This window comes from Stylophora pistillata, chromosome 6 (genome assembly GCF_964205215.1).
Source record: "Stylophora pistillata chromosome 6, jaStyPist1.2, whole genome shotgun sequence".
NCBI classification, from domain to species: domain Eukaryota; kingdom Metazoa; phylum Cnidaria; class Anthozoa; order Scleractinia; family Pocilloporidae; genus Stylophora; species Stylophora pistillata.
Window position 1 is genome coordinate 32,617,391 of NC_142524.1, and position 20,603 is coordinate 32,637,993.

Genomic DNA, 20,603 nt, shown 5'->3' on the forward strand with positions numbered 1-20,603 from the left:
TGGCCCCACATCAACTTGGATAAACAACGTATCGTCTACCAAATATCGCCTCGTTCTCAGTTTCTCGTGAGACACGAATCTAGCGTATCCACGACCCGGGTTTTCTTCTGCAGTGGGTCTGGCAAAGTTCTCTAGTTTTGTATTGGCTCTGAAATGCATAACAACGTTCTCGCGCTCGTCAAGGCTCTCTTGCTGGTCTACCAGCGTAAACGTGACCTTGTGGTTAAATGGCCAAGGCAATATTCCGTCGTGTTCCCCTCTCATGACGATTACAAACGCTGAGAGGTGCGTATTCCTGCCTGACCCGTCTCCGTTCGGATTTACGGAGAGTTTTAGCTTATAACCGTATTTTCCAGTGTAAAAAGGGTCGCTGTCCATTTTATTGTTGCGGCCATGTTTGGCCTGGCGTAAGATATCATCGAAACCGGTTACCTTCCATACAAACGTTGGAGTTTCCATCTTGCTCTTTTGCATTTCTTTCTCTAGCGCAGAAGCTTTGAGCAAGAGATTCTCGTTCTCCTTTTTCACGTCGTCCAGTTGTTTCTTAAGGGTTTTATTCTCCTTGTTAAATTCTTGCTGCAGTACGGCAAGCTTCTTGCACGCGAAGCCCAAATGAGAGGTCGTATCTTCATGAATGTGTGTTTCCAGGTTTCTTCTTTCCACCTGTAGATATGACGTGACCGTAAGAAAACATGTTTCACACGAGCATGCAACAAAGTTAAATCAGAGTTCCACTTGAAGATTCGAATCTCAGCTTCTATAAATTTGGCGGTAGAATGCTCTACCGACTGAACAAGCCACATGGCACCAGCGTGCTAGGTCCTACACCTGCTTTTAAATTATCATTATTAAAATTCGCCGGTCAAGTGAATAATAGAGAGATTTAGCACCGCCTTTACGTGAAATGGCACACGTCAGCTTGCCCTTTCACGTTTGATGTAAAATCATGTGAACCTTGCTGCTTTAGCTTTGTTTGAGCTCACTTTACGTGAAATGAATTTATACGTGAAATGCCTTTACGTGAAATGGCACACGTCAGCTTGCCCTTTCACGTTTGATGTAAAATCACGTGAACCGTGCTGCTTTAGCTTCGCTTGAGCTCACTTTACGTGAAATGAATTTATACGTGAAATGCCTTTACGTGAAATGGCACACGTCAGCTTGCCCTTTCACGTTTGATGTAAAATCACGTGAACCGTGCTGCTTTAGCTTCGCTTGAGCTCACTTTACGTGAAATGAATTTATACGTGAAATGCCTTTACGTGAAATGGCACACGTCAGCTTGCCCTTTCACGTTTGATGTAAAATCACGTGAACCTTGCTGCTTTAGCTTTGTTTGAGCTCACTAACAAGGAATAACTTTGATGCCCTTTAGCTTCGTTTGAGCTCACTTACAAGGAATAACTTTGATGCCCTTTAGCTTCGTTTGAGCTCACTTACAAGGAATAACTTTGATGCCCTTTAGCTTTGTTTGAGCTCACTAACAAGGAATAACTTTGATGCCCTTTAGCTTTGTTTGAGCTCACTTACAAGGAATAACTTTGATGCCCTTTTTCCGGCAATTAACTTCTACTCTGTGAGAGAAAACATGAAGAAAATCTTACGTACACGGCAAAAGCGAAACAGATTACTTTCACGTAGAAACAGCAAAGCGCGACCGGCAAAGGTGGAAAAATAGCGGGAAAAAACAAGGCCACGTGGAAACTCTTGCCTTTCACGTTTCACGTTTCATGTAAAGGTGGTGCTAAATCTCTTTATTGCTGGATAATCCTCAAGAGGAAGTCGGGGCTATTTTCGACAATACTCATTGAGTCTTAGGAACATGAATTTTTGTAGTATAATTGCACAGGTGATTGTCGAAAAAACTTCTTCGCGCTTGTTTATACCACACTGCACCCGAAATCATTAGCAACTCTTACCTTAACGTTGCATCCCAAGTCATGGTAAGGACAAGACACAAGCGTATGCGGGCAGTCTGTTTCCAGGTGTTTTGACATCTAGAAAAACAAAAATTGTTGTGTATGTAAAACTTCCTATAATCCTAGGATAAAATATGATCTAGGAATTTAGGAGAATATTATAAAGAAAAAACCAAACCAAGCAAGAGAAAGAGGCAGGTAGTAGTTTGATAGCTTTGTAACATTGGCTGATAATTACGTAATACTTCTAAGCAACATATGGCAATCTGCGGTCTTTCCTTGCACTTAGGTAGCACGGAAAGCCGTAAAAATCTTGAACAAAAGCTCATCTTTCAAACCGGCAGTCTAAATCCCACAGGGATCAACGAACGCTTTTCATTCCACTAATTTATTCATGTTTTTCTCGTTGCCATGTTCCCACCAATAACGTAGCTCCATTTTCTGCCTTTAAAAGCACACACAACCCACAATTCCTCTATTCGCTCCGACAAAGGGCTAACGCTCGAAACGTCAGCTTTTGTAATCGTTACGGTGGCCAATTTACCATTTCAACTTTGTTGATATATCCAAATTATTTCGTTACTCCCACCGACGCAGCCCAAAACAGTTTCTTTCGAAACTATCAGCCTTTATTCATTTGATAATTACGTAAATTGAGAAAAAATTTACACACATTTCAATTCGACTGACATAATCTAAGTATGCAGTTTCCAAGTAATGTTCTGTTGTTACAATCTACCCCACACTTGGGAGGTATTGTGATAGATGTACGGCAGCAAACAGCAGCATGTACTTAAAGATCGAGGAAAATTATTCCTCACAAATAGACATTTTTCTTCTCAGGACAGACTGGTAGCTAAGGGCATAAAACAAAGAGTCAGTGGTGTTCCTACCCGCAACAGCTTCATACCAAAAAGGAATACAGAGTGGGTAATCTCAGAGACAAATTTCTCTCCCACAATAATGGAACTGTAACTTGTGACAGTTACAAAGCAGTTTACCCTCGGGATGAAGATCTATCTTACATGAAATTTACCTGGACCACTAGAAACCTCTAACACCTGTGGGAATTACTTAAACATATTACTCTAGGGTAAACATCTCTTTTACCTGCTCTCTTGGGACAACTTGTTCACAGCCATTGGAACAATTTAGAGGGAACATGTGACAGGTTTCACAGTGTATCTACAAAGTAAAATTTACAGCTGAGAACATATACAACAAGTATCACCAATTTAATATTAAATTATCTTGCTGCTCAGGATTTAGTACATAACAGAATAATTAACCCCATAGCAAATATTTTAACAGGCCCCCCCCCTGAAAGTTTACAAATACCCAATCATACCCTAAGGGAATGAGGGTACTTAAAAATTAACTCCTTAACGTCCAAGATCTTATTTGCAATTCTCCTTACAGTCTGCCATACAATTCTTAGCATGCTAGTTCAGAGAATTTGGTGTTAGATCAGCTAATAATCCCCTAATTGATATTTTTCTTTATTCTCATCACCTGTCTGCTTGACATTGTATTGATATTCTGAGGAGAAATTGTGTCTTGGTCACTCATGGGAGTTAATTAAGAAACTCCAAGAGTAACTTGAATCTAATTTCATTACACTGTCACTCCTGAACCAAATTTTTAAGTCACAAGAATAAAGGAACTGATCAACCAATAAGAGGAGTTCTTGATTGTTCAACAAATTCTCCTTGTCAGCACTTCAGGAAATCGAGAAAAGAAAACACATTGAGATGGCTCAATCAATTTTACTCACATGTTCTTCCGCTTTTGGATATTTTTTTTGGCAAAATTGGCAAGAAACCATTCTCCATTGACATGTCACCGCCGCATGCTCTTCAACCAGGTTCCTTGCCATCCGCTCATGGCAGTTGTGATTAGGACACTGGACAATCACATATGGACACTTCTTTTTGTGGCCCTGAAAGATTTGAACCAAAATAACAGAATTTGGTTACCACATGTGGTACATGTATTCACACTAAATAAGGTAAAGTCTGCTTACAAGCTGTATGGCCCATCAGGCTGGTGCTTATCTCCAGTTTCTGTAGCATGAAATGACTAGGAGTATTTCTACTCCCCCCTGGATGGCATGCTAGTCCCAGCAGGGTCAACCCCCAGCACTAAATTTGCCAGTGCTCATTTAAACAGCTGGGTGAAGAGAGGCACTGAGAGAGCAAAGCTTCATGCCAAAGAACACAACACAACGTTACCAGCCAGGGCTTTGACCTGAGCCGCTTGATCCGGAGTCAAGCGCACTAACCATGAGCCCTCTGCGCCTCTGCACATTCACACTAGAACTCACACACAAAAAAAGAAAACTGAGTGGTTAACCAAAATCTTACCCCTCCTATCCACGGTAGAATTTACTAATTAATGACGGTATCTGGGTAACAGCGCACCTTCCTCTCCCTTGACCCTTAACTCCCGGAAGTGATTAACATATAACTTCTTCCTTTAATATCCAGACATTATCCAATAAACAGGTAGTAAGAATACTCAAACTTATCAGGTAGAAGTTGTTACCTTGATTGAACACCAAATTCTCGTAACCAATTTACAAGGAAATGTGCAGCAGCCAGAGGGGAGAATTAACTATCAGATCTTGGGAGTTAAAATGTTAACTCAATAAAAGTCAATTGATAACAAGTTAGGGTTAATGTTGGGTTTGAAGAGGGATAGTCATTCCTGTTTAAGCCAACATTGAGAAGGATAAACTGAAAGCATGGAAATCAAAATTTTCTTATCCTTATGACCATGCTTGGCTGCATGTGATTGTAGATTAAGCCTATGGGCTTGCTGGTACAATTGGTAGGTGAGCTTGGACTCATTATATCCATATTATTTTCCTTTGAGGAAATGATGTTGTTAAGTTACCTCCACATCTCTGAGTTCTCCTACCCACTGACATTTATCAGGACACTTGATTAAGTAAGAGAGAATTCTTCTCTGGCTTGCTTTATCAGGAAAAACATCCTACAAATCAAGAAAGGACTGAAATATTGGATAAGAAAGTGCAAAATAACTAACTCCTTCATTCCCAAGATCTCATTACTAATTCTCTACACTGTCTTCTACACAATTCTTATGATGTTAGTTTGGAGAATTTGGTTTTGGATCAACTGATACTCCCCAAATTGGTATTTTTTTTCTTTATTCTCACCACTTGTCTGCTTGATACTGTATTGATACTGTAAGGAGAAATTCTGTCTTGGTCACTCAGGTTGATCAAACACCAAATTCTCCAAACCAACAACATAAGAATTATTGCACAGACAGTATGGAGAATTATGAATGAGATGCAAGGAGTGAAAGGGTTAAGATTGAGTGAGATTGAGAATATTAAGCTTTTTTGTTACAGAAGCACTTGAAATAAACCACAATGAGAAATACCTTGTCTTTATCCAGTTTTTCTCTGTCCAAGGGGCAGTTAGGAGAATTTCTGAAAATAGAAAATTCCCATCAAAAGTGATGCTCCTTTGTCATAAAGTAACATTCAGTATGTCAACATTCAATATATATATAGGTGTATGTGTTTGTGTATATGCATATATATGTTGAGTAGAAAAATATGATGACTACTTATTTATCCATACAAGCCTGTTTTGTGATTGCTCACTCATCAGGAGATTTTATTAAAATCCCCTGATGAATGAGCAATCACGAAACAGGCTTGTAGGGATAAAAACAGTCACTGTATTTTTCTACTCAACATATATTGTGCTCTACTATTTTTTATAAATCGAGCACCCTTACACGGAAAATCGAAGAAGGACTTCCTACACACATGTACATTCATACATATATGGGTAACCATCAAGATAACATGATGGTCCTGAAAAGGAGTCTGGTTTCATTGTGTTGACTAAGAAAACATTGTTTATGATTGTTAGATCTCATAAAGACAGCACTTGTTTTCATCATGTTTTTTTTTCTCAAAACACACTGACAAAAGCAGAGCAATACAATTGTTGTCTGCATTCACATACTGGTGACAAGAATGAGAGATTTAACCCCATATTACAGGCATCCCCACTTGTTTATTACTACAAAATAGAAGATTTTGTAAGAACATGAGAAGTGATCTGCACAACGATTTCAGTTGATGTGGTGCGACAATCTACAGCCTAAATGACGGAACATTTCTCGCTGACATTAGTGCAATGTTATCTACCAGAGATTACGCATCCCAAACTTAAAATCTAGTCAAAATTCAGAGTTTTGCCTACCCACTTGCTACATTTAGGCCACTCTTTACGAACCTTAAGCTGATATACCATAAACGTTTGCGCTGAAACAAACTATTTACCAAAAACATGGTTATTTATGATACGTGCAAAGCTTGCTCGGTTTGATTCATTATGATTAAAAGGAAGCTAACACAAATCAGAATGATTTCATTCGAAACAGGGCTTCACTGCCTCGAGTTGCCTGAAAGAGGAAACACAAAACCAAGTCACACTGCACAAGTACTTGAGTGGGCATCAACATGGAGTATGAGATTGCCTTTTGTATGCTTGTTTATGTCTCACGAGGGGCTAAGTTCTGCATCAGATGACGTGGATTCGAACGTTTGACTTCACTTCTAAAAACATTGCTCTGATGACAGCATTAGTTATAAAATATCACATAGTTATCTTACGTGTAATATGCTTCTTTTTTTCAAAATAGGAATATTCCTGTTTCATGCATAATTCACCAGTATTCGGAGATCAATTAAGTAACTCAGACGACAGTTCTGGAATCAATTCGCTCTTACCGTCTGAAATGTTCATTGAGACAGTCAACACAAAATCTGTGTCCACATCTAGTTAACACAGCATTTCTAAGAGGTAAATGGCATATCTGGCAGATAAAATCTTCATCTATTTCCGAAACAAAGTCGTAGTCATAGCCCGTTGGAAGTTCGCCGCTTTCCCCTCGGTCGGCCATGTTTCCGAGAAACTTGCGTGTCTTTGTCTTGTACCTAGTCTTCTCTCGAAGGAGAAAGTGGAGCAAACTCTGTTTGTCGTTATGACTACTGCCTCTAGCTATGATGTTGGGATGTTGTTCTTTTGAGTGAGTGAGCGAGTGTAACAATGGAATATGAAGACCTCTAAAAGCCGAGTTCTAACATTGTGGGAGCCTTGAGGATAGACCGATAGAGGGACTGGAGGTGAGGTTCTCGAGCTAGCCTCAGTAAATTATCATTCCAATTACTATTTATATAATTTTCATCATCATTATCACTATTATCTGTATCGTTATTGTCAATATGATCATTTGGTACCATTTAATTGTTGGTCGAGCATCAATTGGCCTCTATATACTTGAATCATCAATTTGTAGGATGCAGCAGCAGTAGCCATATGCAATCTCAACCGCTTATATTCTGATAAAGACATTGTAAGTCAAGCTTCGTTGCGAATATGTTTTAAACCCCTTACTATTACATATTTATTTCTAATTGTTTTTTTTCTCTCCGACCCGTTCGTATTCCTTCAATATCAACGAACAGGTCTTCCGCGCTACTCTCTGTAAGTATGCCTCAACGCAGTCTTGGATCGGTTTAATAATATAGAAAATCAGCGATTAAAGTGCACAATCTTGCAGGTTCGCAATATATGAAATTTGTAGCTTCACCCTGCCCGTGGACCATTACTTAATTTTTCTACACCCGCTACTTGTCAAGTTCAGACTCCGTTCGACCCACTTTTCTTAGCTCGCGAACTTAAATATCAGACTCCAACAATAATTGCTTCTGGAACCTTCTGGCAGGTCCCAAGTAAATTCGAGTTTTCTTGTTTCCTGTCTGTTGGCAGTACTCAGCCGGCACGTTGACTAGCAACGATCGATGAGCAAGATTCATCATCATCAATCCTTTTCATGCCTCGTGGCACATAGCGCCTTGATGAGTAAGATTACTAGCATTCAAATGGCTGATATATTGCATACCAACCAACAGAGTATAAAAATTTTCTGCGGGTGTGGAGAAAGGCATCGTAATGTGTCACACAAAGAATTAATGGATAAGTGAAGAAAAAAAGTCATTCCTTATATGTTTAATGCCATCTCCACAGAGCTGAAATCTTCTACTCATTAATGACTCCTCTGAGAAACTAGGAAAATACAACTTAAAGGACTTTTCGAACGAATCTATGGTGTTCAGAAGATATTTTGTTTTCTTGATTGCAGAACGATCATTGACGAAAGTTTTGAGTCCAACTGTCTTGCATAAACATTTATCTCTCACTATCTGAATACTACTCTCTCAAAAATCCACCATCTTCCATCAGGACTACAGTCAAAAACGAGTGGGGGAGTAGGTCGAGTTCGCCGCGCAAGGTTGTCTGGGATCGTTACTCGGGACGCAATTCTTTGTTTACTTCAGATTTGTGTCCCGAGTAACGATCCCAGACGAACTTTCGGGGGGAGCTCGAACCATTCCCCCACTCGTTTTTTAAATGGAAATTCCAGCGCTACCCTTCCCTTCAATATCGCTCCTGAATCACACATTGCGGTCATGAGAATCGAGTAAATGATTTTCTACTGAGAGTAGCTCTTGATTACTGAAAAAAATTCTCCTTGTCAGCACCTTTGGAAAGGTGATGCTGATGTTGAGATGTAAAGGATAAATCTCACCAGGGACTCTCAAACTGAGATTTAGCTCTCAAGTACGCTGTCAAACTCCAGTCTAACAGCGGCGAAGGAACCTCATTTTGAAGAATCCAGCCTACATCCTTGAACTTGTTAATTAAGTAGTAATTCAAACACAAGGTATTTCATTCTTTTTAATGGGACTAGGATTGGAAATCACAATTTCCGAGTAATTTAGTTGTCAAAACGTCTCCATTTCATAATGGGAAACTGGCCACTCAACACTGAGCAAAATGCTAACATCAAGCTGAACGGTTTGTTTTGAGAAGTTGTCGATCTGTTTATAGTCTCTCCTATACACACGCCCGCACGCATGCCAGCGGCAGATGGCTTCTTATCTCCCCTTGGACATTCATCTCGTATTTACCTGCAAAAGAAGATTTCAGAATCACTACTGGCTCTGTTTTTTACCATTATTGTACTGAGATGTGTATTGGGGCTAGCTTTACGTGAGGTTTAATCTTACTGTCCGGAAAGGGGGAGGGAAATCATACGCTAAAAACTGTGAAGAGTTAAATTAAAAAAAAAAAAAAAAAATAGTTACTCGTGTTTAAACAAACTGAACCCAATTTTCCGTAATAAAAAAGCTGTAATTACACATTGTTGTTTCTAACGCTACTAGTTTCTCTAACTGAACCTCCGTCATTGTGCAACTAGTTGGAATAATACCAATAGCACGCCGCGCTGTACTTAATACAACTTGAGGCTGCTCAATTTTCCAATGCTCGTAACTTCATACTCACAATGTCGTCGATCTTCAGAATACTACGAACAGTCTCGGATGCCAATTGAATAGCGCTAGTTGATACAAGCAGCGGCTGCAGAACGTTCTCTTCCAGAATATTAGTAATGGTGCCCTAAAAAGCAAAGATACGAGAGAAGCAAAGAGTGAGAAATGAATAGTTATGACTAAACAAAACTCTGCCGACAAGAGCAAAAAACAAAAACAAAACAAAACAAAAAATGCCTCATGGCACACGACGTTGAGGTTAACAAGTCAATTTCCCAGATAAAGGTTATGAAACAAAGAATCTCGTTGTGATCAAGGAGCTCTATGCTTCTTCAAGGTGTCGTGCACAAATCCAAACCCAAACAACATAAGGCTTACACGATAGAAAACTCTGCTCTTTCCTTTAGACATTTTTTTCCCAGGTAAGTTTATTGTTTAGTCTCTACTCGTTGTACCATTTTAGTTTTCCTGGCTTGCGTTGGCCAATGGACAGTTGCGACTGCCGTAGACAAGCGTAGAAGGCAACAGACTTAAGCTAATTATAGAACTGACTGAGTTGGACAACGTAGAACTGACTTCTCCATATATAACCACTGCAGAGAAAAACGAGCCACAAAATATAATTCTAAACGCTTTCCAAATACCTTTAACTGTACAGTTACAGAGCGCTTTCTAGTTTCAATGAAATTTTTTTCCCAGTTTCTCACCTTCCTGACATTTATTCCTGCTGTAGTTTCGCCCTTTGCATGCCTGTTCCGTAGCTCCGTGACTGTAGCAATAGGATTCAGACCAGCATTCTCTGACAGAGTGTAAGGGATTACTTCCAACGCCTCTGCAAAGGCACGGACACAGTATGCCTCCATTCCTGTTAACGTGCGCGCATGCTCAGACAGCTTGATGGACACTTCGATCTCTGGAGCTCCACCTCCTGCTATGAGAGCTCTGATGATAATCACAATCAAAATCAAATGAATAAGTAAATAAATGTGGATAGGAAATGAAGTAGTTGTGAAGCAAATCTGTAACGAAGAGGGAATCTCTACAAGAAATATCCAATAAACACTATATCTTCCAATCTTGCCATCGAAAAAGTGGTATCTGAGGTAAAGAACAATGTTTAATTGTTCAAAATTTATAAAAAGTCTATAAAGAAAGGGGGCAAGTTTCCAAAGAAACTGTAGTGCTGACGTTTCGAACTTTAGCCCTTCGTCAGAGCGTCGAGCGTTAGCCCTTTGTCATTCGCCCTGACGAAGGGCTAACGCTCGAAAGGTCAGCTTTGAAACTCTTTACGGTGGCCAATTTACAATATCAACTCAGTTGATAAAACCAAATTACTGAGAAAAGAAAAGTTCTGTACATGCATATCCACAATTTTTTTTTCCTTTGAAGTGACTGATTAGACAGACAGACAGACAGACATCTATATTTATACAGGATAGCCCCTTCAGTGTAGTAAACACTGGTATCAACGGGGGTCCTGTTACCCACCTAACCCACCCCAGGGAGGACATCCATCACACAGTAATCTCGTGCGTGGGAAATTAACGCGTGCGTGGGAGATTAGAGAGGAAGTGTCTCTCTCCTTCTCTGAGCCATTTGCAAAGGTCTCCCTCGAAGATAACATTCTGACTAGCCATGAGTTACCTCTTTTTCACCAGACATCTCACAACACAAAGAGCATCGTGCAGTGATCGTTCGGCTTCTTCCAAGACAAGCTTGTTGGATCCTCTCACCAGTATGCTAACTGTTCGACCAGGATTGGTTACCCCCGTCACCTTGACAACCTTGCTAGTTCCCAGAGGGACTTCCTCCACAAGCTCTGCAGTTGCTAACATCTCCGGAGTGAAGTGGTCCAAACTGGCGATTGGTTTACATCCTAAGCTCTGAAATAAAGCAGATACCAAATTTACTTCATTCATTTTCACGCTAATTTGCTGTATTGACGACCTAAAGATATTGTTTAAATCACAACTGACTTTAACCAAGGTTAATGTGAACCTACTGATATAAAACATTTATCTTTTGGTTTTCCATGGTTCTGAGCCAATCAAAACCCCAGTAACTACGAGTGTAAATCTCGCTGTTTTCAGAAAATACTACAGCTTACATTTTGTTTCTTTCCGTTTTCCTTTCAGTTAAGATTCAACTCTATATAATGTTAGCTCCAGTATACGCTTTCAGACATGAATCCCGAGACAATAATGTTTACCACCTTTCCAACGACCTCCTCTAACTTCAAAAATGGAGCACTTCGACTTCATCTTTCTGCTATTTGTGACTATTTTACCCTGGACGGCTTGATTGAATTTCTCAGCCCTACAAACTTTACTAACCTTGCATATGAATTCTATTTCATCTCTTTCTATGTCCCTCACAACCAGAATCTTCATTTTGTTCAAGAAATGGAGGGCTAAATCACTGACAGCATCTCTGCGAAAAAAAAAAAGAAAACAGCAGAGAATATGAACACAGAGAGACAAAAACCACGCAAAAACGTCAAATTGTGCTTTTACTACCCAGTCCTACCTTAACAACCTAATCTACATGGACAACAAATAAACATGAATGCTGAAAAATGTGCACATCATACTTAATGATTAACTGTAATTAGGCAATTTCCCCTGCGAGTCAAGTCAAAAGGACATTGAAATCAGAGACTTGTAAATAAGACACTTAAGGATCTTACCGGAGAAAAGAGGTATAATTTTCGCATAAGTAATTTGTAATTTGCATGCTAATTGATAACTTTGTTTTGATATTTACTTCTCTTGATTGGGATGGTATTTTTTTTGAGTACGCTTTATGTCCACAAGTGATTGCTTAATGGGACATGTTAAATAAATTGTTTGTTACAGTACTTTACATCGCCTGTTACCTTTCAGTTCTTACGTTAGTCCAAGTGCTCCACCAAGAACACCATTTTAATAAACAACTTACATCTTATGAGATGAGTGCTTGTGATCAGTATGACTCCACCTTTGGTTAAGATTCAAGATATTAAAACCCACCACACATACCTTAAAATAGATTTTTGGATAAGCAATACATTGCATCCAGCCTTTTTAATTTTCTTGCAGATCTCCAGGATGTACTGACGCTCCTCACGTAACACTCTGTCCATTTGTGTGTAGTCACTAACTATTACTTGATTTTCCATCTAATAATAAAAATTCATGGTAAATTCAACAAATTATTGTTTCTCAAAAGCACTCCTCTGTGCCTGCCTGTAAATTTGGGCTGATTCTGATACTGAATAGGCATAAATAGCAATCAGCCTTGTTCAGATGCACATCAGAAATCCCCACAGGTTTCCATTGCCTACCTATTGGCAAAACCTATGCACCTGCACATTTGAAATACTGTTAAGTTACGTGTAGGTTTGTGAATTTTACTCTTTATCAAACAAACAGTTATCAATGTAATTAACTTACATCTGTTTTTGGAGGTGAAATACAGAACTGTATGAGACCAATTTTGGCTTTCTCTACTTGGGATATTCCTCCAGCCAAATGGCTGATTTTTTGTTCCAGAACAAGACCCTCCACAAGCTCTGTATCATCAACTGTGCCACTGAAAAACAAACAAACCAAAAAAAACCCAGTAAAGGATTGTTAACATTGTTCAAGATCATACCAAGGTAAGAAGAAGCAGCAGGATTTTTCAAAGGTGAGTTAATCGAAGCTCGTAGTCAACTTCACGATTCAAGTTTGTTGTCAGACAGTCAAATTAGAGAGAGGAATTGTGGTATAGTGAACATTCAAGGAAGAAAATTTTGTGGAACCAGTTAACCCCCAAAATATTCACTACAGCAAAAGATCTACCCTATACAAAGAAACAGCTCAGACATACTCAATGGTATAGATTGATTAATCATGGAGGAATATTATGGGGGCAATCATTCTGTCATCATAGCTGTGCAGCAGAAACAATGTACACTACAACCATATTCTTACAAAGAAGCAATTTCAAAGCCTAATGTTGCAATATGAAAACAGGACTGGGCAAAATTTAAACAAAACCATCTTGACATACCCCAATTTCTGCACAACTCTGATATCTTTAAGGTTAACATTTTCAGCTGTTGCAGGATCAATGACTCTGAGTACAGCATCCACTGTAATTGGTGCCAGGAGATTTGAGTACTGAGAAACAACCTGAAGTGAAAATGAAAGGCAATATTAGAATCACAAATAACATCTTAAGTGATGTCAAAATCTTGCGAAAGCTGCATAGATTTTTTAGGAAGATGTGCATGTAAGAAAAGTGCCTTAATGCAACTTAAAACATGATGACTTCATTGGAGCTGGGTGCAGACCTTAACTCTTTAACCCTGATATCAAAAGGCAAATTCTCCACGCAGTGCTCTATACATTTCCTAAGAAGCTGACAAGGAGAATTTGTTTAACAATCAAGAGCTTCTTTAGTTGGTGATCATTTCCTTAACTCTCCTGACCTTTATGTGTGATTCAGGGGTGATATTGAAGGGAGAAATTACATGTTAATGACTCTCAAGGATTCAAAGGATTAAAAGGCTGTAGTTTTGCATGTATCAACCTCAAATTCATTGAACATGTACATATGTGTGCTTCAATATTTAAATCTAGCCATGTGTAAGTAACAACAGTTGAAATCACGGCCAGGCCTGGAATGGAGTGGAGTAAAAATAACCACTAGATGGTTTTAATCAGAACACACTTGATGCTGGAATCCTCACCTTAGAACTTAGGGATGTCATTGCACTTTTCAGGAGAGATTCTCTGTCACTAAGAGCGACTGGGGTGGACATGGTTGTCAGTATTTCCACTGCTTTAGCTGCTGCCTTCTCAAAAGATTCTGATACAGTGGTGGGGTGAATTCCTACAACAATCAAGAAAGATTATTAAAAAAAAAATATATCAATGCATTATTCTTTAGTTATCACTATCTTTGAAACATGCAACACTCTAAATGGCAAACTTTCCAAGCCAAATCTTGAGGGGAAGAGATATCTTTAAAATGAACACAATTTGTAAGATACCAATCAATGTCTTTTTTGTCTTTAACAATATGTCAGAGACCTTGGATAATTAAAATGAAAGGGCAACAAGTTGGTACAGATACATGTTCACAAAGAGTTCCTTCACTAGGCCATTTTTACATAATTTTTGGAGAAGCTGTAGGTTGCCTTAAGTGACCTTAACATTAAAAGATAAGCGAAAAGGTTGTTGGGAGCAATCATTTTTTCTCTCCCTCTCATCTGAATAACAAGCCATTAATACAGACAAGCTAATAAATGACGAGGCTATAACGTCATTCTTTCCACAACAATAGATACAAGAAACTCAATAGAGCTATTACTATTCAGGGGTTTCATTAATGTTTTCAGCAGGAGGGAAACTGGTTTTCACAGGCGGGCAAAACTTTTTGAACTAAACTTCTTTATAAGATAAACCTTCTTTCAGATTGTTAAACCAGGTGGGCAAAACCATCCTTACAACTGCTCAATTTGGCTGGTGCCCGGCCTTTAATGAAACCCCTGACTATTGTTCAAACTATTGAAGTTACCTTTCTCCAGTAAAACCAGGTGGGCAAAACCGTCCTTACAACTGGTCAATTTGGCCGGTGCCCGGCCCTTAATGAAACCCCTGACTATTGTTCAAACTATTGACGTTACCTTTCTCCAGTAGTTTAGCACTGGCACTAAGCAAACTTCCCGCAATCACCACCACAGTTGTTGTACCATCTCCGGCCTCTATGTCTTGAGCTTTAGACAGTTCTACAAGCTAAAATCAAAATAACATAACAAGAATGTTAACTCATTTGGTTTAGCTGGTACACAAAGGGTGTTGTAACTAAACTTGCAAATCATTTGTAGGAGAAAAGATTTAAGTTTTCAGCTACCAATGATAACAATCATTTTACTGCATAATACACAATTATAAAGCTCTAGTTTCATTGCAACTTCTAGAAGAAATCAAGCTTAAAATTTAGTGCTAGAAACATTTTTTTGTCTGCAAACAATGTGTAAATATGGCTATCATCCCATATATCTATGAATAAAACAGGAAATCAATGCATACTTCACAGATTGTCTAATTGTAATACTATGCATGCAACAAACTCTTGTTGATTGCTTCTATTGACTTTAAAGTATCATTAACAATAAAGCTGTTGGAGCAATCATTTGATATCTCCCTCCCATCTGAATAACAAGCCAAAAATGTGGGCAAGCTATTTAATGAAGAGGGTAAACACAAAAAACACACAACAAACACTTAGTACTGAGTCATACTTTACATCAGTAGTGGAGTATAGCATGTAACACATATTTTGCACTGAAAATTATCCATAACTACTGTATTCATCTGTGTATAAGTTGACTCTTCATGACTGAAAAATCAGCCCAAAAAATCACCCTCGACTTATACATGGATCATAGACAAAGACCTGACCCAAGCAATCCAAGGAATTAGCATTTGCCTGAAGTCCATTAGGAAAACCGAGTTCACAAAAACAGTTCTAATTGTGTTAGAGTTTCGTCAGTTTTCAGCGTGTTCTTCATCAATGAAAAAATTTGAACTAACAAATTTTATGTGGCTTAAACAGAAACCTAGTGGGGCTGATTTCTAATGTATCTTCTGATCTGTAGAGCAGACATTTTTCCTCACAGCTTTGCTGCCGTTTTCGGTGCTGGAGTTGTGGTAAAAATTATTCTTTTAATGGCATCTAGTTCGTCTCGTAGCACAGCTGGTGGTTTTCATCGAACAATTACAGTAGCTTAGTGACCTGGCAAATGCTGTTTTCTTGCGCAGTCTTGTTTGTTACATGTGTGGACCAATTATGTTATTGTATAGTTTCCAAGATGACGGTGAGTTTTCATCAAGAGATCCCTCGAAGCTCTTCAGTGTTCCTTCAGTCTACTAATTCTCCTTTCCAAAGGTTATTTAAATGCATGAAGATTTCATTTTCAAAGCGATTGACAAAATATGGTAAATTACTTCTCCAGTAAATCGAAGTGCTCGTATATGCTTAAATCGTGAATTGTGGTGATGTAAACGAGTGCTACTAAACTTCACAGCACACGGTTACATTTTGCTCTGCAGTTTTTTTTTTTAATTCACCGTGTTTTCATTACATTTTCAGAAATAAGAGATCAGCCAATTGAGAAATTTCTATCGGTCTGAATTTTTCTTTACTAGAAATCATGAAAAATCCAATTTTTGAAATTGAAAATGGGGGCTCGACTTATACACGGATAAATACGGTAATTCACCAATCTGCAGATTTCTATATCTTTCCACCCCTTCTCCTAACAAGAAACTCTACTGTATATCATACTAGGGATAAATGACCACATTACCATTCTTGCAGCAGGGTGCAACACCTGCATTTGCTTCAAAATTGTAGCACCATCATTGGTGATTGTTACGTCACCATTTCCACTTTGGATCTAGAACAGTAGCCGAGAACACAACAACAAAAAAATCATCTTCTTGAAATACTCAGTATTTTAAGATTTTCATACTTAGTTCTTAAAATTCTTGGGCACTGGAAAGGTGAGTCTGAATAAGGACAGAAAACAGTACCATATCACCCAAGCTGTAAGACAATGACAGAGATCACTTAAGACTGACTGACTTGCAAAGCTTTTAACCCTTTACACCCTAACATCAGTATGCATATTCTCCATACTGCTCTCTATACATTTCCTAAGGTACTGAAAAGGAGAATTTGTCCAACAATCAAGAGTTACTTAAGTTCACAAAAATTCCTTTTAACTTCTCATCAAGGCTGTGGTCTAGCAGTGCCCGGTGGCCCCTGGTGCCTTACTTTTGCTCTTAGGTGACTCAGGGATTTTAGTTTTTTCATACAAAGCATATGCTGGGCACCCTGGATTTCACAGTTTCAGAGCACTGGGCTCCATTCAATTTTCCTTAGAGCATGGCCTTGCTCATGGCCTTATAATGTTTAATTCAGGGGTGATGATGTTGGGAGAAACTACATGTCAATCATTCTTAGGGGTTAAAGGATGTTGGAACTGTGGCATAAAGCTTGATTATCAAGAGATGTATATGCTGATCTGTCAAAGCTGACAGCTAACAATCTGGACTTGGGCAGAGTTGCAACAAAAAAAAAATTGAAAAGTATAATTCAAGCCTATTTTTCTGATCAGAATAACTTGTTGTGTCAGGTCTGTGATCAGCTGAATTTTGGAAATATCATAAAGATTCAACATTCTAAGCAAGAAAATAAAGACTCCGTGAAACGATACAAAACGAAATAATTTGTCATTCCATCAAGACTTCGATAGTACGAAGACTGCATAGCTGCACTATCACATGTGGCTGTCACTTACCATTTTGTCCATCCCTTTAGGTCCAAGACTTGTTCTGATCGCATCAGCAACAGCTAAGAACGAAAAATACTTCTCTTGTCAATCCTCATATTGTAGATATTGAATCACAGGTAGAAATATTCACCTTTAGCAGCTGTAATGTTACTCATACGAATCTCGGTGGGCTTGTCCTTGTCTTTGAAAGCACCCTGTTTATTTCCATTTCCCGAATTCGTCTTCGCCTCAGGCATTGTGGATAACTTCCTCAATAAATATTCTTACTCTGTAACGTGTAGAATGTACAAAAAAAATCTGCAGCAAGACGATGAAAACGGATTGTACAAGACAGTTTTGGTGCTATCGGTAGATGGAGCCACACCAGCTGAGAACGACTCTGCATAGACTGGTGCTAAGTGGCTAGAATTCATATGGGCTTACACAAAGATTTTAATGCAGCCTGCAATATGGCGTTTTCCTCCAACTCAGAAGAGGATAAGAAACTACCTCCGTTAGAAAAGCTACCCGATGTAGTGGAAGAACCAAAACCGGTTTATAAGGAGGTATGGATATCCTTCTTGTCTGCATGTGATGCATATATTTTTATACAGCCTGGATTTTATGGAAAGTGGCGTCACGGTATGCAAGTGACACCGCAATTGAATGTGTACAAAGAGGGGCCAGTACATGTCTGTGGCTGTCACTTACCATGTTAAAAACCCTGTCTTAGGCCCCCAAATGGATGGAGTACCCTTGACCCTTTAACTCCCTTAAGTGATTAACATGTAACTTCTCCCTATAATCTCCATACATTTTACAGAAAACAGGTAAAGAGAATTCTCAAACTTATCAGGTTGAAGTTGTTGTTTTGATCCAACATCAAATTCTTGCAACTAATTTACAAGGAAATTTGTTGCAGCTAGGTGGGAGAATTATTAATCAGGTCTTGGGAGTACAAGGTTAAGACACTCCACACCTCCATGAAACATGATATGTAACCTGATAGTTGATTTCATCCAGAAGCTCTTTTTTTTAGTTTATCCCTCTTTTACATTCGTCTATATTTTTTACTCAGGAAAATGCTAATCACAGTTGGTCAGGGCTGATAAGGAAGCTTGATATTGAGTTTAACCAGGATTGCGTGAGTTGCAAGTTCATTGGTGCATCAGTTTGTTATGTTTGCGGATACATCGTGTTGAACACTGTAAAGACTATCCCAGCCTCAAACATGCCTGCAAAGGTCATGACTGGATTATTTGGTGTGGGTATGTTAGACTTACTCTTTGATGAAAACAGATTTAATTTTTTTTAAAAAAAGTAAACGATGAAACAATCCTTACAAGTGCACTGCAATCAAGGGAATTGAAAACAAAGAGGCCTGAAAATATTAAGGCCATGACACAGTTTGAACCTGTACCTAACAGATCCTAGTTGGGTACTTTTATAAGCCTGAGGAAAACTGAAAAAAAAAATTAATACTCCATGGGGGTCAAACCAGAATGCATACACCCATTGTCAGGAACACTGAATCAATGTTACTTTGATTATTCTTTAAATTAAATAGGATTGTTTGGGATTGGAACAGTAAGAATTTTTAAAAGTCCTGCTGAACTGGCAATTGACAGACCCTCAAGCAAGACCTCAAACAAAGACAGTTGGTGGTGACAGTGCTGATAGAAAAATATCTTTGAGAGAACAAACAATAGTTACTATAAATGTAACTTTCTCTCCTATGATTCTTCATCTGTCAATCCTTTAACACCTACAAGTGATTAACATGTAATTTCTCCTTGTGATTCAAATATATTATCTGGCTAACTGGTTATGAGAACTGAGAAGTTTATCATCTGGAAGGTTTCATCTTGATAAAGGACCAAACTGTCCTGTCTAATTCTCAAGGAAATGTTAAGCAGTCAGAAGGGAGATTTACTTGTTGGATCATGGGAATTTAGAGGACAATCAAGGGGAAAATTGTAAAAACTCTAAACCAGAAATTGGCAGCTGGTAGAATGCAGTCGTAAGCTGCTGTTCTGGAAATTACTCCAAGGTACTTTGATGAAGGGACCTTACAGCTTGTCAGGATCAAAAAAATAATTCAATAAACTGGCAGAAGTCAAATCTGCTGAATGAGAGATGTTTTTTGGAGAACTTATGTTACTTTTGTCGATGAACTTGTATGTTAAACTTATCCAACTATGTTTTATTTAAAGGCTGATAGTTTCGAAAGAAACTGTTTGGGGCTGCGTCGGTGGGAGTAACGAAATAATTTGGTAAATAGGCCACCATAACGATTCCAAAAGCTGACGTTTTGAGCGTTAGGGCAAACGCTTGAAACATCAGCTTTTGGAATCGTTATGGTGGCCAATTTACCACTTCAACTTTGTTGATATATCCAAATTATTATGTTTTACTTACTCAACATGACCCAGAAACACAGTTGACATAAGCTGTAAATTGTAAAATGTTAAAGGTGATGTTTTCAGTAATTTGGCGTTAAGACATATCTCTGTCAAGAAGTTTTGAAATGTGGAATTCTAGATAAAAGATTTAAGGAATCAAGAAAAACATTTATGAGCTTTTCTTTCTTACTTTCTTTCTTTCTTTTAGTGGATGATTCTCCTCATAGTTATTTCCCTCTCCAGGCCACTCCACCCCCATCACTCCAACTGACATATCCTGGATATTCATACATCCTTCATAAATCATATCAAAAGTTTGGATATGATGATGATAATAATGATAATGATGGTAACACATTGCGTCCTATTGGAGGCACTAGCCACAAAAGTTGGCCACTAGTGTCCAAAATTGGAGATCGACAATCAATTATTACCATCACTCACTCACTTCGATAACGTGCCTTTGCCTCATACAAGAAGCAGTAGCCACAAAAATTCTGTAAACCAAAGGTTTGTGAAATGATGAGCTTGGCAATTTGTGCCATTTTTGGATCGTCAGGGCCCTAAAAATGTGCTTTCGAGTGCTGAAG

General features: G+C 38.6%; 3 protein-coding genes across 3 annotated transcripts in view; 1 reads left to right on the forward strand and 2 right to left on the reverse strand.

Moving 5' to 3' along the window:
- LOC111324906 (TNF receptor-associated factor 4) overlaps positions 1 to 7,059 on the reverse strand; it is a 7,556-nt gene extending 497 nt beyond the window's left edge. Inside the window, exons 1-7 of the mRNA XM_088763293.1 lie at positions 6,697 to 7,059; positions 5,331 to 5,379; positions 4,815 to 4,913; positions 3,694 to 3,858; positions 3,030 to 3,104; positions 1,920 to 1,997; positions 1 to 663 (exon numbers count right to left, since the gene is read on the reverse strand). The exon at positions 1 to 663 is cut by the window's left edge and continues 497 nt beyond it. Of these exons, the coding sequence (XP_088619419.1) occupies positions 1 to 663; positions 1,920 to 1,997; positions 3,030 to 3,104; positions 3,694 to 3,858; positions 4,815 to 4,913; positions 5,331 to 5,379; positions 6,697 to 6,869 (1,302 nt within the window). The 5' untranslated portion in view covers positions 6,870 to 7,059. The remainder of the gene's footprint in view (positions 664 to 1,919; positions 1,998 to 3,029; positions 3,105 to 3,693; positions 3,859 to 4,814; positions 4,914 to 5,330; positions 5,380 to 6,696) is intronic.
- Positions 7,060 to 7,963: 904 nt separating this feature from the next.
- On the reverse strand, positions 7,964 to 18,026 carry LOC111324947 (T-complex protein 1 subunit delta). Its single transcript, XM_022928610.2, has 13 exons — positions 17,763 to 18,026; positions 17,639 to 17,691; positions 16,643 to 16,732; positions 14,957 to 15,065; positions 14,018 to 14,160; positions 13,336 to 13,457; positions 12,735 to 12,873; positions 12,321 to 12,460; positions 11,637 to 11,733; positions 10,948 to 11,186; positions 10,011 to 10,245; positions 9,317 to 9,430; positions 7,964 to 8,940 (listed from the first exon to the last, which is right to left on the reverse strand). Exons 1-13 carry the CDS (start codon positions 17,866 to 17,868, stop codon positions 8,926 to 8,928), a joined length of 1,602 nt encoding a protein of 533 aa, XP_022784345.1. The 5' UTR covers positions 17,869 to 18,026; the 3' UTR covers positions 7,964 to 8,925.
- A 37-nt stretch (positions 18,027 to 18,063) lies between these two features.
- Positions 18,064 to 20,198, forward strand: LOC111324948 (uncharacterized). Its single transcript, XM_022928611.2, has 3 exons — positions 18,064 to 18,177; positions 18,690 to 18,879; positions 19,179 to 20,198. Exons 1-3 carry the CDS (start codon positions 18,082 to 18,084, stop codon positions 19,277 to 19,279), a joined length of 387 nt encoding a protein of 128 aa, XP_022784346.2. The 5' UTR covers positions 18,064 to 18,081; the 3' UTR covers positions 19,280 to 20,198.
- Positions 20,199 to 20,603: the final 405 nt, after the last annotated feature.

Coding starts and splice junctions, on each gene's coding strand:
- LOC111324948 (XM_022928611.2), top strand. CDS start 18,082: ATGGCGTTTTCCTCCAACTCAGAAGAGGATAAGAAACTACCTCCGTTA. Junction 18,178..18,689: donor CAAAACCGGTTTATAAGGAG/GTATGGATATCC, acceptor TTTTTTACTCAG/GAAAATGCTAATCACAGTTG. Junction 18,880..19,178: donor GACTGGATTATTTGGTGTGG/GTATGTTAGACT, acceptor TAAATTAAATAG/GATTGTTTGGGATTGGAACA.
- LOC111324947 (XM_022928610.2), bottom strand. CDS start 17,868: ATGCCTGAGGCGAAGACGAATTCGGGAAATGGAAATAAACAGGGTGCT. Junction 14,161..14,956: donor TGCTAAACTACTGGAGAAAG/GTAACGTCAATA, acceptor TGATTGTTGTAG/GAATTCACCCCACCACTGTA. Junction 9,431..10,010: donor CAGGAATAAATGTCAGGAAG/GTGAGAAACTGG, acceptor TTTGCTTTTTAG/GGCACCATTACTAATATTCT.